Raw genomic sequence first — 22231 nt, forward strand, 5'->3', positions numbered from 1 at the left:
ACACTCTTGAAGTTGGAAATTCCTGGCTTTTAAAGAATGTGGATTCTGAGGGAGAGTTGAAACTATCTGGAGCCTCACATGGACACTTCCAGCCTGGGGGTGGGGGTGGGGGAAAGGAAATTATTTCCTAAGCTGGATGCTGTGACTTTTGTAGACATAAATCTGGGTAGTTCCATTGGAGGTCACTCAATATCCATGAAAGGAGCCTTAACTCTGATTCTTTCAACACCCCACGTAACTTTACAAGTTTTGACTTACATAAAAGAACTTTCCTTCTTCCTTTATATGTGGAGCCAAACTTGTAGAATGGGCTTTTAAAATCTGACTTAAAAATGATATTGATCTAAACTTTCATGGCTTGGTTGCTGGAAAAACTGCATGTAGCTGTCCATAGAAGCCATGTTAGGTATTAATGGGCTAGCTCAGGTGTCTCATCATTTAACCCATGTGGATGAACTCCACAGGGTCCAAATGACAGACTTTTACATTATACTGGATAAAAATAAATTGATCCAATCACCCAAAGTCTGCAAATATGAAATCAGTTCTGTCCTTGTAGACAATCCCTCACATTCATGGGCTTCTTTTGCATACTAACAGGAACCTGCTGAATTGCAAATGTTGTAGAATGATTGTAGAGTCAGTGTTTCAATTACCACAGAATTACAGATCCAACAGCTACTCCTTTCATCTTATATTCATTTCATATATCCTCTCTTCTACTGAATTCACAGTTCAATTATAATTTAACAAGCCACTCTGGATCCATTGAATCATGTCAGAGCTGCTGTTCAGTATATTGTTCCTGGGGGTTTAGGGTGAGATTTTTGTCCTGCTTAAAACTGGGGAGATAATATCTTACCTTGAATGATAAGAGAGTTGAATAGGTGAGGCATAGGATCACATTATCACTCTGCATCTCTCTTGATCAATGGTAACTCATTCCCTTGGGCACAGAAAGCACACCTTTAGTCCCTTAGGCTACACAGTATAATGTAGTTTTTTTCACCTGCTTCAGGGGCAGAGTCAAGAGGGAAAGGAGAGGTGTGAAGCTGTGACCACAGCTTAGGGACAGAGAGTAGCTCAGAGCCAGCTACTAGTAGAGATTGTGGCCTGGCCCATATGGACAGACCTACTCTAGGCCATAGGAGAAGGGCTCTATCTTATTGGATATACAATGCTGGGAACTTGGAGTTATGTATTGCCATGTGTCAAGTGTGCCAGGATTTTGTGGCTGCCCACAGTCTTCTCTTCTCCAGATAGATAAAATTTGTCAGTATTCCAGGGAGAGGACACAGACAGCCAAGTAGTTAGGAAGCAAAGCTGGAAGGACACATTGGATGTTTGGTGGAATCTCTAGAGGCAAGATGATGTATGGTTTAAAATAAAACATAGAAGCTGGATGTAGGTGAGCTCAGTCTGATTGTATACCATGTAATAATAGAAAACCCAAGGCCTTGGCCTGTTGGTAACCTTCTGTTTTCTACCAAAGGGCTGGTGTTAGAATCTAGGATGGCAAGCCCTAAGGTTCAGCTTTGTGGCCAAACCTACTGAGTAATCTGGGAGAAATTGTGTCTTTTCTCTGGACCTCAGTTTACCTATCAATGAAATGAGATAAAGGATTGAGTTCAGTGCTCCTTGGATCATAATCCTGTGTAGGAGTGCTGATGTAGCCAAGCAGTCCTGCCCAATATGGTTAAATGGTCTAATTCAGTGGAACACTGAAGTGCTTGCTGCCTCCACTAGGGCCAGCCATATGGCACTGGGATAGTTATCAGTGGGTCCCCTGAGAACCAGGATTGCTCTTACAGAGAAATTCAAACCCACATAGTCTTTAGAGCCCTACTGGCAATTCCAGTGCCTAAGCAGAAAAATCAGAAGCCAGGAGATGAGTAGATACATTGAAAACCCAGTCTTTGGGAGCCACTGTGAGTACAAAGCCCTAAACTCCAGCAATAAGCATATCAACCACCTACCTCAGATTATACTTGTTCAGTACTTACTACATGCCAAGTATGAGAAAAGTTCTTTGTGTTATTTTCATTAACCCTCACAGCAGCTCTTTTTCTTGCCTGATAGCCCTGGTTAGAACCTTTAGTACAGTGTTGAATAGATGTGATAATAGAGGCCATTTTAGCTGGGCATGATGGTGCATGCTCGTAATCCCAGCAGCTCAGGAGGCTGAGACAGGAGGATCACGAGTTCAAAGCCAGCCTCAGCAACGTCAAGGCATTAAAGCAACTCTGTGAGACCCTGTCTCTAAATAAAATACAAAATAGGGCTGGGAATGTGGCTCAGTGGTCAAGTGACCCTGAGTTCAATCCCCAGTACCCCACCTCCCGCCCCCCCCCCAAAAAAAAAGGGAGAGAGAGGCCATCTTCAGGTTCTTCTTTAGGGGGAAAAATTTGGTTTTTCATTATTGAGAATATGTTAGCAGTGGGCTTGTTGTTATTGTTTGAGACTGTCTCTAAGTTGTTGAGGCTGGCCTCAAACTTGTGATCCTCCATCTCGGCCTCCAAAGTAGCTGGGATTACAGAAGTAGGCCCCTGCATCCATCCTTGCAGTGGACTTTTTGTAGATGCCCTTTATCAGATTGAGGAATTTCCTTTCTGTTTCTAGTTTGTTGAGTGTTTTTATCTTGAAAAAGTGATTTGTCCTTGTCAAGTCCTTGTCTCTCTTGAGATGATATGTAGTTTTGTCTTTTATTCTATTCGCATGATGTATTACACATTGATTTCCAGACATTAAATCAGTCTTGCAATCTGGGATAAATATCACTTGGTCATGATTTATGATTTCTTTTTTTGTTACTAGTTTGAGTTTGCTATGATTTTATTGGTTTACCTTCTTTTTTATTTATAAGAGGTTGGTTTATAGTTTTTTGCCCTTGTAATATCTGGTTTTAGTATTAGTGTAATACTGCCTCAAAGAATGAGCAGGGAAGTATTCTTTCCTAGTTTTTGGAAGACTATGGATTTGTACTAAATCTTTGGCTATTTATATCTTTCTTTTCCTTTGTGATTTCAGGTTGTTTTCACACTTCAGAAGGTCTTTATTACCATCCCAAAATTATATGATTTTTTTTCCTCCTGTATTTTCTTCTAAATTGTTTTTTAACACATGAATTTCTTTTCCTCACAAACGTGAACAGAATAGTTGTCAAGTCCTCATGTGTTTGTTGCAAGAAACTTTCTCATACTCATGGGGCTCTTTGAAGTACCAGATTCTTCTTCCAAATCTATCATTGACGCTAGTAGATCAGAGTTTAAATGTGAAATTTTAGCCAAAAATGTTAAATTTTGTGCTCATAGAGCTACAATAATCTATAAGCTTCAAAGTTCTAAAGAGGCAAGGGAGAAGGCAAAGTAATATTGAACATCTATTAGAGCCAAACACCATGTAAGTATGTATATGTATTATCTCACCTCTTGAAAGGAAGGCATAATTATCCCCACCCCTTAGAGGAGGAAATTGGAGATGGCTGCATTTAAAATGAATCTGATACCAGAGAGGTATTGCCAGGAGTGCATGGCTGGCTGACTGCCCAGATGGCCCATAGGGGCGTGAGGCTCTCTATATTCTAAGATCTGGTTCTAGATGGAGAGAAAGGGATGTAATTAACATTGCAGGTCCAGAAACTGCATCAGGGCTCCAGACCTAGCTGACTTAGTAACACAGCTCAGAATCAAAATCAGTAATATAGTAATCAGAATCCAAGGACTAGCTGACTTAGTAATACAGCTCCCCAAGAGACTTCTATGCTGGGATGCTAAGTTACTGCTTTCCTGGGAAGCAGAACTGTTGTCAAGTGGCTTGTAATTCTCTGGCGGCTAAAGCTCTACAAGGCCACAGTATAATCAGGCAGCTGATGAGTTAGAAGACAGAATAGGGAAGTGAGTTCACTCTGTCACATCTTGTCAGGCTGTCATGGCGGACAAATCTGGCACCACATTATTGCAGGCCTGCCTCAGGGACCTTGGTCTAGGGTGTCAAGGCTCCCTTCTCCCTGTACAGCCCCCGAAGGACACATCTGCCTCTATCTCCCCTCCCTTCCCCTTTCCTCCTCCTCCTTCCCTCCCCCCTCCCCTCCCTCTCTCCCTCCCTCCCTGCCTTCCTTCCTTACTTATTTTTATCCTTCCAGTTCACCCACCAAACTTCATTTCATGGCCCTTTGTCATCACTGGTCTACTCATGGACTCTCTTACCTTATTTATGTAATTTATTTTCATTCTCATTTTTCATTTACCAGCCCCACCGAAGGTAATCATTCTAATGTGTTTGTAGTGTTTTTACTCTTGCCCTATGGAAGCCACTGCTATATATATGTGTATTTTAAACTTAAAAAATTTTTTTTAGGTTAATCAGTAAAATTGGATTTTTTGGTGTATAGTTTTATGAATTTACACGTTTATATTTGTATAAATACTATCATAATCATACAGAATAGTTTCATCAACCCCCACCAAATTCCCCTTGTTAGTCATTCTTTCTCACCCTTACCCCAGGTAACTACTGATTATTCTTGACTGTGGTTTTATCTTTTTTTTTTTTTTGGTACCAGTGATTGAATGCAGGGGTGCTTAACCACAGAGCCACATCCCCAATGCTTTTTTATTTGTATTTTGAGACAGAGTCTCACTAAGTTGCTTAGAGCCTCACTAAGTTGCTTAGAGCCCGCCAAGTTGCTGTGGCTGGTCTCAAACTTGAAATCCTCCTGCCTCAGCCTCCCAAGTTGCAGGGATTACAAGCATGTGCTATCTTGTGTGGCTTGTTTTATTTTTTTGAAGATGTCATATAAATAGAATCAGAGTGTGCATACATGTATTTTTACCACATGTAAATGGTATTTTATACCTCATTTTGATCCTGATTTTTTCATCTATTTTAAAAAAATTTTAAACATCTTATATTACATCTATGACAAAATACCTTAAATCAACTTACTTAAAGAAGGAAAGAATTATTTTCACTTATAGTTTCAGAGGTTTCAGTCCATGGTTACTTGGTTCCATTATTCCTGGGCCTATGGTGGAAGAGGGGCCTGTTCACTTCATGATGGCCAGAAACAGAGAGAAGTAGTGAGAGGAGTGAGAAGGAGGGAACTCAGTACAAAATATACCCTTAAGGACGTGTCCCCCATGACCTACTTTCTCCGGCTGGACCCACCTCCTAAAGATTCCATCCAATAGCCCACAGAGCTATGAATCCATCCGAGGATGATTCTGTTGATGAGGTCAGAACCCTTCTAATCTAATCACCTCCTAAAACTTCTCCTCTGAACACTCTGCTGCATTGGAGTCTAAGCCTTCAATACATGAGCATTTTAGGGACATTTAAGATCTAAACCATAACACTGATACAACATAAACCTCATTAAAAGTTGATAGACTAACAAAGAATTTCTGGATATCTTATGTATTCTCAAAATGTTGATATTTTACTATCTTTCTCTCTTTCTCTCTCTCTCTGTATATACTAAACCATATCCTTAGACCCCCCCCCCCCAAATATTCAGAATGTGTTTTCTAAAATAAAGACTTTTAAAAAATATAAGCATAGGGCTGGGGCTGTAGCTCAGTGGTAGAGCACTTGCCTAGCATGCTTGAGGCACTGGGTTCAATCCTCAGCACCACATAAAAATAAAAAACAAAACATGTTCACCTACAACTACAAAAAAAAATTTAGAAAAAAATATAAGCAGGGCTGGGGTTGTGACTCAGTGGTAGAGCACTTGCCTCCCATGTGTGAGGTATTGGGTTCAATTCTCAGCACCACATATAAATAAAATAACCTAAAAAAAAAAAAAAAAAAAAACAACTAAAAAAAAGTTTAAAAAAATAAGCATAATAGAATTACCAGTGAGGTAATCAACATTGGCACATTTCTATTATCTACAGACTTTTTGAGGATTTTATCACTTCTCCCAATAATGTTCTATGTAGTAAAAGAATATCAAAGATCATGAGTTATAATTCAGTTATCATGTTTTTGATCCTCTTAATCTGAAGCAATTCCTTAGTCTTTCTTTGTATTTCATGACAGTGACATTTTAAAAAAGTATAGGCCAGTTATTTTTTGGAAGATCCCTCAATTTAGGTCCAGTGTTTCCTCATGATTGGGTTTGGGTTATACACACATCCTTGATGGGCATGGCCCGAAATGATGACAAGTTCTTCTCAGTCCTATCGCATTGTCAGTTTGTCCTCTAATGGCAATGTGAACTCTGATCGTTTCATCATACTGGTGTCTGTCCTTACTCCATTATCTTATGGGATCCTCTTTGAGATTACTTAAATATCCTGTTTTTCCTCAAGCTTTTATCACCTGTTTTTTAGCATTTATTTTTGATTTATGCCTAAATAAATTATTACGGTAGCTGGTGATTTTCTAATTCCATTATTCCTTCTGTTCTTATTGGTTGGTATCCTTGTGTAAAGAAGAGCCTTCCTGGGGCTGGGGTTGTAGCTCAGTGGTAGAATGTGAGGCACTAGGTTCAATCCTCAGCACCACATAAAAATAAATAAACTAATAAAATAAAGGCATTGTGTCCATCTACAACTTAAAAAAATTTTTTTTTAAAGAGAAGAGCCTTTCCTCTCCCTTGTTAATTAACATATCAATACAGACCTACAGATTCTTACTCTATTCAGTAGGTTATAATTATTTACTGTCACATTTATTCTCATGCGCAGGCTACCCAGTATTTGGCCAATGGGATCCCCTTCTAAAATTAGTTCCTATGTCCTTTTGACATATCCTGTTGTTCCTGGAGCAGTTTCTTTTAGGCACAGGAAGATGTTCTAGGAGGCTGTTCTTTCCTGGCATTAGCTACTCCTCCAATGAACCCTATTTCTTTTCAGTAGAAAATAGTATTTAGAAACCAAGAACTGGGTGCCAGGTGTCCACTTTTGTTTTTAAGGTCCATCTTTGTTACTATGTGTACATCTTGCGTGCTGATTCTAACTGCCAAGTCATTCTCCACAGTGTTCACCCATCCCAGTTTTTCTCTCTTTCCTGTAATGAGGAACTCCAGGACGGCCTCCAACACTACTTTTCCAAGTATTGCCACGAGGAACATACTTATACATGTCCTCTGTGGACGTGTGTGTATACTTGTGTGATTTGGAAGTGCCAAATACGGCTCCAGAATGGTTGCCCCAGTTTACATTTTCATCGCAGAATATGGCAGTCTGTCTCCACAAAAACTTGGCATTAACTAGTTTCCTATTTTTGGCACTCTGATAAACTAATAGACATGTAGGGATAACTCTCTTTTGTTTAACTCTTTTCTGTGATTACTAATTAACTTGAGTATCTCATTGTATGCTTGGTGGCGTTTGGGATTCTTTTTGGTAAATGGCTTATTCATAATATTTCTTTGCTTGTTTTTTCACTGTGTTCTTATGGTTTTTTTTGGGGGGGGGGTAAATAACACAGGAATTCCTGGCTCTGGGATTGTGGCTCAGCGGTAGAGTGCTCACCTAGCGCGGGCGAGGCCCTGGGTTCGATCTTCAGCACCACATAAAAATAAATAAATAAAAACAAAGGTACAACTAAAAGAAAGAAATATTAAAAAAAAAAATAACACAGGAATTCCTTATACATTCTGGAGGATAGTAAAACCTTGCTGGTCTCAGACATTACAGCTATCTTTTGAATCTGTTATTTATCTATTCACTTTGTCCATGCTATATTTTGTTTGAACATGAGAATTCCTTTTTCCCTTTGTTTCATGCATTCTCTTACCTTTATTCTTTTTTTTTTTCTGTAACTATATGAATAACCTTTCTTCCTCCACATTTTATGGATGCTGATGCAGCTAAAGTTGATGAATACCTTAGCAAACAGTCTATCTTTATGACAGCTTAGCCTCTGTTGAATTCTTTCTATGGAGAATGATAAATGGCTGGGTGCAGTGTTTCATGACTGTAATCCCAGTGGCTTGGGAGGCTGAGACAGGAAGACAGCAAGTTCAAGGCCAGCCTCAGCAATTTAGAGAGGCCCTAAGTGACTTTGCGAGACCCTGTCTCAAAATGAAAAATAAAAAGAACTAGGGATGCAGTTCTGTTGTTAAGCACCCCTGGATTCAGTCCTCAGTGCCCCTAAATAAATAAATTAAATTAAAATAGTGACAAATGTCTACATTTCTTCCAACAAATGGCTCAGGGCAGCTCAGAGCATAGGATCTGCTCCAGTATCCTTACTTGGCCATGAGGTGTGGAACTCTGGAGGATGTTGAGGTTCATATAATTCTTTGAGGCCTCACTGCTTGCTAGTAGCCGACTTCAGACTGAGAAGAGGGCCCAGAGGAGGCAGGGGGACTGCTCCAACTTGGACATGAAGGTCTTAAAATCAAACACCAGATGCCTTATATTTTCTGAGAAGCTCAAACCCTCCCTTCTGGATATCCTGTGCTTTTCAGAGAAGAGAGATGCAGTTAGATCTTCATGGGGCTAACAGGGTTTTTAAGAACCTTTTCCTGGGAGTGATAGCTGTGGGCATGTGTGCAGTTTCCACAAATTCCAGCTAAGAGAATGAAAAGAAGGAATCTGCCTTTGGGCCAGGACTGAACAAAGCCAAAATTTCTCCTTAAGAAGGGTTAAGATCACTGATGTCAAATAAGATGCACTTTTATGCCACCCTCGTCAGTTGGCTCCCTGGGACCTGAGATTGAGAAGGATCCTGAGGAAGAATCCTCACTGGCGAACTGTAGGAACAGGGGAGCATGTGTGCTATGATTTGCATTCTACCATGTGGCTGTATCTGCCAACATCAGAACCCTGTAGGATTATTAAAGGAAAGATTAGGACAGCTTCTTTACCAGTCTGAGAGTGTTCTTGAAGAATTCGACCTCTTGGCTTTCACTTTCCTTCAAATGCTGTAACCCTGGGGCTTCTCTAATTTTGGTCTGTCAGCATTCTTTAGGTCCTGGATTGAGGTAGATCCTGATCCTTCAAGGTGATGGAATCTGATCATGGCTTCACATGCTTATTGGATTTAGGCGTTGGTACTTTTGGTGAGGGCATACCGGACTGAGTGACTAACCAAAGCTTTTCTGATGATTTTAAGACCCACATCAGATTTTGAGTTGTTTTTTGTTTATTCTCTCAAGGAACTAATGGCATTGGGTGAAGGGCCTGTTTGGCGTGGCAGTGTGAGGCTTAGAAATGCAGTTTACATTAGGAGGTTAGAGCAACCATTGCCACAAACTCCCAAATTACAGGCCTAGAGCCTGGAGGAAACTTTAAAAACTGAAGGTGGGGATGTGCACGAGCTGATGAATCAGTTGCTACACCAGGAAACAGAAGGAATCATCAGAGCCCAGAAATGAGTATTTTTGTTCCTGCCTTGGCCCCAGATGTGTAATTAGGACAAAAACCTCAGATTCTAAGACATCAAAGGCAAGATGGCTCCCTGCTTTGTTAACTCAGCTTTATAACTCTGAGTTGAGTAAGTGCTGTGCTTGCTGATCCTGCTCTGTCAGGAACCATCCCAATCATAGAAAGAAATGAAACACAACCCCAGCCCTCAAGGAGATGAGTAACAGAGGAGGCAAACAGGTGTCCCACCCCAGCAGGACTCTAATGCAGGCTTGCACGGGTCCTTGGTAATCCTGTGGAGCAAGGACTGATTAGCCCCTAAGGGGTTGGGGAAAGTTTTGAAGAAGAGATGACATTTGACTTGAACTTTGAAAGATTATTACTTTACCTCTTTTACAAAAGTATTTTTTTCTGGTGGCTTATAAGAACAAATACTATGAAAAGGACTGATATAAATAAATTGAAATTAGAATAAAGGAACTGAAACTTAGATAAAACTGAGGAAAAGTAAAAAATGTAGATATTCAGTACATTGAAATCAAAATGGTTATCACATCTGACCCTTTGCAAAAGCACAAAGTGAAACTTGTTCTATTACATGATATATATTGTCAGAAGGAAAATACATAGTGGTTCTGAAGTGTAAGTTTTCTTCCTTCTCCTCCTCTTCCTCCCTTCCAGGAGTGTTCAACCATTGAGGCAGACCCCTGGCCCCAAGTTGTTTTTCTTGATATCTCTTATTTAAAGAGCCTCACAGGGTTGGAAGGGAGATGGTGGTTAATGAATAAACCTGTAAACCAATATTTCTCAAAATAGAGTTCAGGGACTTTCATTAAAATTACCTACAGTCCTGGAGCTGGGGATGTAGTGCAATGGTAGAGTATGTGCTTAGCATGCACAAGGCTCTAAGTTCAATCTCCAACACCAAAAAATTAACAAATAAATAAAATCACCTAGACTAATTTTAAATTACTTGTTTAAATGCTTATTTAAATGCAGCTTCCTGGGCTCTAAGCTAATCAGACTCTGTTTTATATACTTCCCCAGATGGTTCTTACATTCCACAGTTTGAGGACCACTGCAATAGATCGAAATTCTTTCAAAAGAATTTTGAAAGCAAACTGGAGTGCTTGGCCTTTGGTGTTGGGGATTGAACTCAGGGGCGCTTAACCATGGAGCTACATTATTTATTTATTTTTTAAATTTTGATAGAAGGTCTCACTAAGTTGTTTCATTGCTGAGGCTGGCCTTAGACTTTCAATCCTCCTGCCTCAGCCTCCTGAGTTGCTGGGATTACTGGTGTGTGCTACCACACCTGGCTAGTGTTTAGCCTTTGAAAATTGGGTGGAACGTTAATGAGTGAAATAGCAAGTTGCATTGAGGTTGGTAGTTCATAGCTGGTGAGGCCACGTTCAGGTCAATATTTTGGAACACTAAAAAGTTGGGTGGTTTCAGGCAAGTGGCAGAGCTGCTCCTGAGCATGGAAATGGACAGAGGAGCAACCAGCCCACTGTGGTATGACTTTTCTCATGACCATATGGTCCAGCTCTGTTTCTCTGGCAGGCTCCTTTACTTTTTTAGCAAATGCTTTGTTTTTCTCTATATCTTCAAATGTAGGATTCTCAGAACACAGATGTGCTCTGTTTCCTGTAGAAAAACTATTTCTTTCCCCAGGGTCTACAAGTGGCTTTGGTAGTGAGTTGGCAGAAAGAACAGTGGGTGTTGAACTTTTGTTCTGTGTGTGCCAGGATATGTCATGTCAGCAGTAGGAATAGATAATTCCTGTTTTCAAATAATCAAGTTCTGTGTTTTGAATTTTTACTTTGTAAGATATTTTCTTTTTTTTTTAAAAAGAGAGAGAGATAATTTTTTAATATATATTTTTAAGTTTTCGGTGGACACAACAACTTTATTTTTTTATTTTTATGTGGTGCTGAGGATCGAACCCAGCGCCCCGTGCATGCCGGGCAAGTGTGCTACCGCTTGAGCCACATCCCCAGCCTGTAAGATATTTTCTAACTGGGAATGAGACTAAAGAGGGGTTACCTTTTCCATTCTTGTGTTACAGTTTAATTTTAAAGATATACACAAAATTATAAAGAACTATCATGAATATTCAATTTCACAAGTAAATCATTTTCAGTATCTTTGAAGCCATTGTGAGTTAAACTTTAAAACCCAGTGAGAAATGGTTAACATGGAAATTGAGAGTCCCTTTTGGTGGTTCTCCGTTCTATATTCTTCCATTAAGTTTTCTTATAGGTTGTTGAAACCTTGCTTGCACCAGTGGCAGAGAAGCAAGAAGAGTAGATGTGCATATCTACTCTGCTAAATATTTTGGTGTATTCTGTGCCCATGACACACAAAGGAGCTCACCAACAAGTGAACCCAAGTCTGTATGATGAATCCTCCACACGAGGAGATGAGGGTCCCAGTGGAGGCAGCTACTTCTCTGCAAAGTCTTGACTCTCTTCCCTGGCCCTGGAGTTAATTTCCCTTCTTTTGTGACAGCTGAGCTTATTTTTATCACTGTCACACTCTTATTCTTTGTCTGCTTGCTTGTCTCCCTGGCCCACTAAGGGCAAAGACCACTTAACTCAGCCTATCCCACTGCATGCCTAGTATCACCTGACATGTGGCACATGGTAAATTCTAACTGGGTGCATGTTTGAATGAATATGATACTGTAAATATCCAAGGGTGTGTGAATGAAGAGTTAGAGCCAACCTCCAGTGGTCTGGGAAAGCTTTCTAGGGGAGGTAATGTTTTAAGCTGAAGCCGGGCAGCTGTTGGATTCGGTGATATCAAAGTCCTTGGACTCCTCTAGACAGTTGCCTGCCTCTTCAAAGAACTGAAGAGAAGGCTTGGGATGAGCCTCATGTGTAGATGGTACTTCTAATTTCCAGTCTGAGAATCTACAAAGAACAGCGTGAGTTCACACAACTACTACAAGTGAATCTTTCCCAAGCCAGGATTTCAGTGGTAGTGTCCAGAAGTCAGCTTCCTGAGCACACCTGCCTTTTGGAATTGGTACAGAGAGAAATGGTCCACCCACATGAGCCTATGGAATAACATTGTTGTTGGGGGAGATGGTTTGAAGAACTACACAATGTACTGTCAGATCTGAGACCTGGCCTAGGAAGACATCCCAGTTTTCAGAATTATAACATTATAACAGCACTGTATAGTTCCATATATTCCCCAGTGTTTCTCAAATTTTTTTAAATTTTATTTTTAATTTTTATTATTTATTTTTATTTGTTCTTTTTATATATACATGACAGTAGAATATATTTTGACATATTATTCTTACATGGAATATAACATTCTAATTAGGATCTCAGTCTTGTGGTTGTAGCTGATGTAGAGTTTCACTGTGGTGTATTTATGTATATACATGGGAAAGTTATGTCTGATTCATTCTACTGTCTTTTTTTCTTCTTATCCCTTCTCCCTGTTTTAATTTCTTGCCAAGGAAAATTTCAAAAGAAATTTAGGGGCTTGACCCATGGCTGCCAAGGAAGAATTTAAAAAAAATTTTTTTTTAAATCAATCTAGTTGGGCATGGTGTTGCACACCTATTATCCCAGATACTCAGGAGGCTGATGCAGGAGGATCACAAGTTCAAGGCCAACCTGAGCAACTTATTGAGACCCTATCTCAAAAGGAAAATAAAAAGGACTGGGGATATAGCTCAGTGGGTTCAGCGCTCAGTGCTACAATCAATCAATCAAATCAGTCCAGCATCAAAATATACCATGGTAATTTCATAAGAAAAAGGACATTTTAACATTTAAAAAGTAAGAAGCATTTAGTCTTGAAAGGGCATTTTACGTTGATTATGTTAGCTTGATGAAAACCTGCATGGTCTTTACTTTTACCATTTCTTCTCCAGCTAATGAAACATTGTCACAACCCAGCTTCAAGCCAAGGATTGTCTCAAGAACTACTCATGGCCCATCAGTTGGAAAGCAGGAACTGGATGTTCCAGCCTGTTATGCTGAGGCTAGAGGATTGAACTAGTGGCTTAGCCAGCATGAAAGCAAGGCAGGAGTCTGTGCTGGGTTTGGCTTAGATTAGCATAGCTTTTGATAGAGGGGCATGTGTGTGTTTGGGTTTGCCGTGCCGGGCAAGGGAATAGTGGAATTTGTCTGAGTTGAGCTCACACATTGAAGTTATTGAGTGACTTACACGCAAGGCCGTGACCTGGACTCCCAGCCGGGAGGCCCACGTGGCAGAGCTTGAGCTGGGAAAGCCAAGGACAGCTCACATCTGCTCATCTGCTTACGTAACCCTGCTTCCCAGCTCCCAGAGCCAAGAAAACACACAAGCCAGCCCAGCAGGGCCGAGGGCCTGTGGTAGCACACGCCATGCGCCTCACAGCAAGGGCACCTTGGCCCGGCCTAAGGACTGTCTTGAAGCCCTCAGCTCTCTGCGTCTTCCTGTAGTTTCCCCTTGCAGCCCTAGGCAGTGGCTCTGAGACCTAGTAGCAGGTTTGCATGATTCTGAACTGTGTTGATCGTCTCTTCCTGGAGAATGAGCTCTCTAGGTGTTCTCATTGGGACTGAACCAGGTGCATGACAGAGATCAACCTCTGCAGAATGGCAGGAAGTATGTGGGGTACTCAGGGAGGCCTCCTGTCTGGCATTGGACCCAAGAAGACCTTCAACTTCAGGTATGCTGCATTTGTGAGCTCTTCAGTCTTAGCAGTGTGAGCTGCAGAGGTGTCTTGAGGTGTCCAAGACTTTGATATCACCGAATCCAATAATTGCCTGGCTTCAGCTTAAAACATCACCTCCCCTAGAAAGCTTTCCCAGACCCGCTGCAGAATTCCCAGAGCTGTAGAGATTTCAGAGAGAGGAGTGGAGAAAGAATTACCAGATTGGGCAAGGAAGGCAGGATTGGGGGCCAGGTGCTCTCAGTTTGTTCGAGACTTGATTGGGGTTGTGAGAGGGATGCAGAGGGGAGCGGGAGAGACTATTCAGTGATAAAGCTCTGGGTGGAGCCATTGGAGGAGAAAGTTCCTCAGCCAGCTGTGGGGGTAATTTTCATATAGGTTTTGTGACATGCTCAGCAGGGAGCCCCTAGAAGGCAGAAATTATCTTTGTCCATTATCCCTCCCTCAATCCACTCCTCTTGGGCTAATACACTAGGTACTGAATTGGTACACTGAAAATATTGATTGAAACAAATCAAAAGTGGTCTTAACACATCACAGGAAGAGTTTGTGTTAAAACAAACATTTCAGGGGCTGGGGTTGTGGTGTGGCTCAGAGGAGGAGCTCTTGCCTAGCATGCATGAGACACTGGGTTCGATCCTCAGCACCACATAAAAATAAAGGTATTGTGTCCACCTACAACTAAAAAAATAAATGTTTAAAAAAAAAGAAAAACATTTCAGAATAAAGATTCTGGTTTCATACTTGATGGGCTCCCATGAATTGTCAGCATGCTGTGTATACCTGTTTTGGGTTTTTTTGTTTGTTTTTTAAGAGGAGGAAAAACTTTGTTTTCAGAGGTTCAGTTCATGGTTGACTGGTTCCATTGCTGTAGGCTCAAGGTGAGGTAGAACACTGGTGGAAGGGAAAGGTGGAAGAAAGTTGCTGAGTTCATTGCAGCCACGGTGCAGAGAGAGAGGAGAGTCCTCTACATCTCTGCGTGTGGGGGTGGAGATAGGTGAGAAAACGTGTATACACAGGTGCAAGTCTAAGCTTAGAGAAAGAGGAAGAGGACTGGAAAATTTGGACCATCCAGGTGTCAAGTATCAGCTCCTTTGCTGGGTGAACAACAGTGTCAGTTGCTGAAGGAACCCTGAAGGAGAATCCAGCCATTCAGGCCTTAGATGTTGATGGTGGTCTTTATTTTTTTTATTTTATTTTTTTAATGTGGTGCTGAGTATCGAACCCAGTACCTCATGCATGCTAGGCAAGCGTGCTAGCACTTGAGCCACATCCCCAGCCCCACTGATGGTGGTCTTAAATAAGAGTTCATTTGGGGCAAATTGAGTTTAAGGTGTCCATGGCACATAGCTAGTCATGTCCTATTGGCTGTGGGGTTAGGAGAAAATGTGGGATGGAGACAGATTTGGGAACTGTCACATGCTTAAAGCAGAGATCTGGATGAGTGAGAAGGGACAATATTGAAGGAGAATAAAAGAAGGTGGCAAAGATGGACATCAAAGAAAGACTTGAGAAAGCATGGGTGGGAAGGTAGGAAGGAACATGGGGGAATGTGATGCTTGGGCTTCTTTCTACCTCTCATCGTTTTATCCTGTCATTCTTGGGGACAGAGAAGGTGAGAACAAAGATTTTCAGAAGATCTTGGTTTGGGACCCTTTCTTCTAGTTTATCAAGTATCTGGGCATGTCAGGGCTTCATGAGACCTTAGAGTTCATCTAGTCAAAATCCTGCAGTTTACAAATGGGAAAACCAGTATTCTGAGAGTGGATGGTACTTGTCCAAGGATCATCCAGAAAGGCACTGGTAGAGCTGGACAGGGTCCAGGCATCTCTTCCTCATTTCTGGGGCTCTTTACTTCAGGACCACCTTTCTGCACTACTTACAGGGAGCAACACTAAGACACTTTCTGGTCTGCAGGTGTTGGCTCTGGGGAGGTTGGGCAGGCCACATGTGAATTCCTGTCTTCTTGGTTGGTTTCAGAAGCTGTGAACAAGTTGGTAGGGTAACAGTCCAGATGCTTCTTGAGTTCCCGGAAAACGGGGTTGTTTAGTAATACATCTTCAGAACCAAAGGTTGGGTTAGTTGCAGATGTTGTGAGGAAAACAACTCCTTTGAAGTGAGAAAAACCCAGTGATGTTCTTTTCATGTTTTTCATGAGTTCATTGTGTCACAGGTCCTCTCAAGGTCTTTGCATAGGTTTGGGAAGTTAAGCAGCCCAGGCCTGGCAGATCTTGTGGGAAGGGTAAAGTGGTGGAAATCCATGTGGATTCTCTTGCCTGAAAGTCCCAAGACTTATGAAGATGAGCCATCCAGCTTCTTATTGCCCAGTTTTCCCAGTAAGAATCATATGGGCTCCTTGTTAATTATCCACTTAGGTCCTTCTCAAGATCTGTTGAGTTGGATTCTTTAGGGAGGGGCTTAATATTTTTATATTTGTACCAATTGCCTCAGGAGATTCTGATGATAGGTTTGGGAAAAACTGGTCCAGGATGACCACTGACTTACATCCAGAGAATAGTGACTGCTCACCTGAGGGCATCTTGGCAGTCAGCAGCAGTCTTGTGAGAGAGACTGATCTATGAGGCCCCTGGTGTCCAGGAGGGAGATCATGGCCAGGGAGATAGCAGGGCATTGGGAGTTTGGGGAGCAGATCTACCTCAGGGGTTCTACTGCCTCAGCTCTGTGGCAATGAAGAGAGTAAAAGATGAAGCCTGGTTGAGACCTGTCTCTGAATGCAAAAGTGTACCCATTCAAGGATAGAGAGAAGGGCATTTCTGGCAAAGGGAAAGGTATGGACATCAACTTGTTTGTAGGAGATGGAGGCAGACAGAGCTGAGGGCTTTGGTGCCCAGCTAAGGAGGGGTTTGACATTTTCTTGTACAAAGCCATACAGCTTCTGAGCCATTGGAGGTTTTTACCGGGAAGGTGAAGTGATCAGAGCTGTGTCTCAAAGAAAATGAACCAATAGCAACAGGTTCTGTGATGATGGAACTGGGTCAGTGATGAGGGAGGGAAGATGTGAGGAGTGTGCTAAGGAAAGGAGGGGGTGGCTGCTTGTGAGTTATACCTGCTGTTGGGCAAGAGGAGATGGCTCGCAGCTTCCTTCTGTCAGGAGGATGAGTGCTTCCCAGGGCACAAGGGCTGCATGGGCAGCAGCCATAGGTTATTGAAACAGGGCAGACTGAGGACACTGGGCCTGGCTGTGGGTGGTTGGTTCTCACCAGTACTTTTCAGGTGAACTTTGATGTTAGTTTTGTGGTTAGCATTCCCACCCCGTTCTGTAGTTCTGTAGCTTCCTGGCTTTGTTTAGTGCTTCAAAGGTGAGGCCAGTTACACTGCAGTTAACAGTGCCCAAAATGTATTTCCTGACAAAACGGTCCTGTGACTAAGTTTGGGAAATGATGGGTTAATAAAGTGAAAGGAATTTCTTGACTGCACAGTTCCTCAGAGCCCTTGGTGTGTGTCATGCTTTTCCAGAAGCAGGGTTCCCAACCTGATTTGACCAGGGACATGTCTTCCCACTGAGCCTATTTCCTGGAACCCATTTGAGAGGAAGGCTGATGTACAGTGAGTACTGTGAGCCTGGGTCTACATCTTGGCTCTATCCCTGATTCCTGTGTGTTCCTGGACTACACCGTGTGTGCCAAATGCCCTGTATCTGGACCTCAACTTTTTACTTTGCCTCTATATTCACTACCTCAGTATCTACCGACCATAGCTCATCATTGTTTCTTCTGAGCCGAGAGATCTCTTAGTGATCTGATCTGGATCCATGTTCTTCCAGGCCAGAAATTTTGGAGGCATCTCTGATTTTTCTAACTTTCTTCATCCTCTTGGTGACAGTTCCCACTACTGCTTCTAAGCTTTTGTTCTTTCCAGGGGTTTCTTTTCTTTCCCCTCAGTCTCTTTTGTGGTCTAATTGCCTCTCCCTATGGAGTTTGGTTAACCTCTATATCATGTCCCTTTACTCCCCACTACCTTCTGATCCGCAGCTGGGGTCCTTCACAGTGACCTACACACACACCCCTCTCCTCAAAACAAGTTTAGAGAGCTACATCAGTCCTTTGTATAAGACTTCCCAGCTGGCTAGTGACAGAGTTAGGTCTCAAATATAAGATTTTTGAGAAAGGAGTTTCTTTTTTGGTACTGGGGATTGAGCCCAGGGATGCTCTACTACAGAATTATATCCCAAGTCCTTTTTACTTTTTATTTTGAGACAGGGTCTAATTTCCCAGGTTGTACATGAACTAGTTATTTTCCTGCCTTAGCCTCCTGAGTAGCTGGGATTATAGGCAGGTGCCACTGCATCCAGCAGAGAAAGTGCTTTCTCATCTATGATTACTCATGCTTACAATGGCCTGTCAGGAAGTCTGAGCAAAATTATTTCCATTTTCCAGTGGAGTCTGAAGTGCGCCATAGGGTAACCTAAGGTTTGCCCAGCTCTGGAGTGGGCATGGGTTGTTGCTAGAACATAGGGCTTTCAGCACTTAGGGATTTCCTGAGATGATATTTCACCCTAGTGTTACCTATTGCTGGGCACCCTTTCCATGACCACACTGCTGCCCAGAAGGAGATGTCTCCTCTGTAGGTGGGGTTTGGTCATCTGATGTAGTTTGCAGAATAGAGTGAGCTACTAACTTCCCCTTCCTTCCATCTCTTTAGTTGGCCCCATGCTGATTGAATTTAACATTCCTGTGGATCTGGAACTTTTGGCAAAGAAGAACCCAGAGGTAAAGGTGGGCGGCCGTTACACCCCCAAGGACTGCATCTCTCCTCACAAGGTGGCCATCATTATTCCATTCCGCAACCGGCAGGAGCACCTCAAGTATTGGCTGTATTACTTGCACCCAATCCTGCAGCGCCAGCAGCTGGATTATGGCATTTATGTTATCAACCAGGTGAGGTCTGGAAAAATGTAAAGAGGGAGGAAAAGTATATGTGCCCATATGTGTATAATGAGTGGCGGGAGAAGGGGAGTGATTTCCTAGACACCTGCATTTTATCGTGCAGAGCCAGTGGTACCACCACTACTTTATTTAAGCCGTATAGATGAGCTAAATGCCAAACAATGTCCTTGCTTGTTGCTATAAGCTCTGTTAACTAAGGGGAATTGCTGGGGTGTTTTTTTGCATATTTGTTTGGGTTTTTTTTGAAAGTTAGCCCTCCAGCAAAATTGAGAGACAAAAATGCAAACCCTAATTATCCCAAAGTAAATCACTGATTATTTCCTGTCTTTGGGTAGCTGTATACTTCCCTGTTATTTTTAAAAAACAAAAACTGCCCATTTAGATATCAGACTTCTAGGAAGCTTTAGAATTTATCCAGTCAGACAATGTCTTCTGGGGCACCCACAGGAGACAGAGAGCTGAGCTGAGGCCACATGCCTGCATGCCAGCCCCTGGTGAATTTCTGGGAAAGTCTGACTCAAGGCCATTTGAGAGGCCTGTGGACTGGGCTGAGTCTGAGAAAGAGTTCTCAGTGTATATCTGATCTGTGCGTGTGCTGGGCTTTAGTCCTGCTTAGGAAACTGATGCTGACAGCACCATCAGCCCCCATAACCACAACCTGGAGAATCAGACTGATCTAAGAGCATTTTTATTGAAATTACTTTGTTTATTCCAGTCTGCTTGAGGAGTATTATTATATTTCCAAGAGTATAACTTTGGTATTTTCAGTTTATCCCAAATATTTAAATTCATGTCCTTAGGCTGTAATCTCTTAGGTGCAATGACACATCTGATTTACCAAATTTCATTGAAATTCATTTGAAGAGACAAGAGTATGCTCATTTCTACAATGCCCATGTCCAACTTTCATTTCAAGATGCACTCTGGGTCATCTTGAAGTAGTAAGATTGTTGGCAGTTTACTGCTTCCATTAAAATAGAGGAACTTTGTGTGCCTTCCCTTGGACCATAAGAGAAGCTTGAAACAACAGTCTGTCCATTCAGCACTTCTGAGGATTGCTGTGGCATGGAGCTGCATCAGTTATTACAGAGAGAGTCTCAAGAAGTCTAAATTCTCGGTCTTACCTGTCCTGAAGTTTCCAACCCACTTTTGGCAAGTGGGACCTTTCCAGGCAATAATTTGTTATCAATCCCAAATAGCATGTGATTGGGTGGTAACTGCCAAGTGCTTTAAAGCTCAGAGGAAGGAAAGAGCGGTGACCTGGAAGAACTGGGATGTAAATTAGGTTCTAAAGGCTGGGGGAGAGATGAGCATTTCAGCTGTAGCCCGTGAATGGGGACCTCAAGGAAGAAAGGAACCTTTACATTCCTGGAGATGGAAATAATCAGTGGAATGGGAAATCTCCAGAGTCTCTAGGGCCAGATGGTAGAGCTGAGCCCATCAGCCAGAGAAGGGCAGAACAAGTCCTATTACAAGGAAATTGAAGATAGAAGAGCAGGGGTGGCAAAGCCCTTGAGGCTGCTGACTAAGTAAGGTATAGATCAGGGTCCTATGAATACCTGTAAACAAGACAGCCACAAAGTTGTGATTCATCTTGGAAGAATTCTAGAGAATGTAAGAGTAAACAGATAAATATTCTGCAAAATCCAGGTCACTTCAATCCAGCAAGTGTTTGTTTCAGAAAGTCCTGTCAAGAAGCATTTGTCTGGTGGAGTACATGATGTGGAGAGTCATGTTAGATTCATTCCACTGTCTTTCCTATCTCCCTTCCCTTCGTTCTTTTTTGTCTAATCCACTTAACTTCTCTTCTCTCCACCCCCCACCCCCTCTCCCCTCCTACATCCACAAGACTGGGATCCCAATTAGAATAAGACTTACTCCATGTTTGTATAAATATGTCAGAATAAATTCTACTGTCCTGTGTAACCAAAAAGAACAAATAAAATTAATTAATTATTCTCCCACATTAATCTCAAATATTAAATACAGTATAAAACATACAGTAAAATTTAGCCATCAGTTTAAGTACCTACAACACAATTTATATAGATAATATAACAGGCTTGGAATGCCATTTAACACATTGATCATAGCAAGATTCAGGATCCTGTTCATTATTAAAACAATGGCAGTGAGCACCTAGAAGAAGTCATCATTACCAAGCACCAGCAAGGATATGCCAACTGCATCTTTTTTTCTCTCTCTGATAGTTGTTATACCAGTAGCTGAGTGATACACTGTAGACACAGTTTGGTCAGATCTTATTCAGCAAGGCGTCTGATGGCCTTCCACACATCTGCTTTGAGCAGATGATAGACCGTTGTGCTCTGGGTAGTATAGAGTTAGATTAAAACACATATTTGATAAAGAAGGTAATAAAAGTGAGTTAATGATGCTGCTGAATTTTTAAATTCAGCTGCCCGTGGTCAAGGAAGACAAGAGGAGAACATGCTAATGTATAGCTATGTTGAATTTTAGGTAAATGTGAGCATGCCCTGTTTAACTGAAGTCAGAACAAATATTGGATCAGTAAAATTAAGCCATTAGCTTAAGTACCTGTAACAAAATTTATGTAAATATACAGCAGGCTTGAAATAATAGTTTTCTGAATGTTTTACACTAGCTACATGCCACTGCCTATCCAAATCCAAGTTGGCATAACTAATCAACCTAGCATGGACCAGCAGAACCACTGTGTTAGCTAATACTGGACACTGGTTAAGATGCCCCTGCCCTTTAAGATTAGAGAGAAATAATTCTTAAAATCAATATAGCCTCTGAGATACCCAGTCCAGGGTTCCTATATACATTTGAGGAACTCAGATCTCATTCTTGCAGATTCTTCAGTGTGCACTGGCATACTGTTATCCCCAGAAGAATTTCCCAAGCTTGTCTAATCAGAGAACTGTTTTTGAAGAATCATCTCAAGTGACAAATGCTTTGTGAATCACACTTGGGGGAATAGCAGGCCTAAATTAACACCTCTTCCCTACTACCTCTTTACTTTCCTTGAATACCAGGAATTCCCCATTCCTCTTCCCACTTACAACTTACCATAAAAAAGTATTTTATTTTTTGAAGCTGGAGATGTAGCTCAGTGCTAGAGCACTTGCCTAGCATGTGTGGGCCCTGGGTTTGATCCCCTCCCCCAGTGCCCTGCCCCCCATATTTAGTCTTTCAAATATATTCATCCCCTTTTTCCTGTCTTATTAGTATCAATTCCCCCTTTCTATCCTTATACATGTTTTTTCACTTTTCATATTTTCCTTTTCTTCCAAGGGTTGACTTTCCACCAAGAGAATCCTGCCCTCTTTCCCCTCTCCCGC

At 41.8% G+C, this 22231-nt stretch overlaps 1 protein-coding gene across 1 annotated transcript in view; it reads left to right on the forward strand.

Annotated features, from left to right (window-relative positions):
• Positions 1-22231, forward strand: part of B4galt1 (beta-1,4-galactosyltransferase 1) — a 52958-nt gene that overhangs the window by 11504 nt on the left and 19223 nt on the right. The window contains exon 2 of the mRNA XM_046457213.2: positions 18661-18896. Within this exon, the coding sequence (XP_046313169.1) occupies positions 18661-18896 (236 nt within the window). The remainder of the gene's footprint in view (positions 1-18660; positions 18897-22231) is intronic.

This window comes from Marmota monax, unplaced genomic scaffold (assembly GCF_021218885.2).
Source record: "Marmota monax isolate L192 unplaced genomic scaffold, Marmota_monax_Labrador192_F-V1.1 WCK01_AAM20220418_F8-fsc00069, whole genome shotgun sequence".
Lineage (NCBI taxonomy): Eukaryota > Metazoa > Chordata > Mammalia > Rodentia > Sciuridae > Marmota > Marmota monax.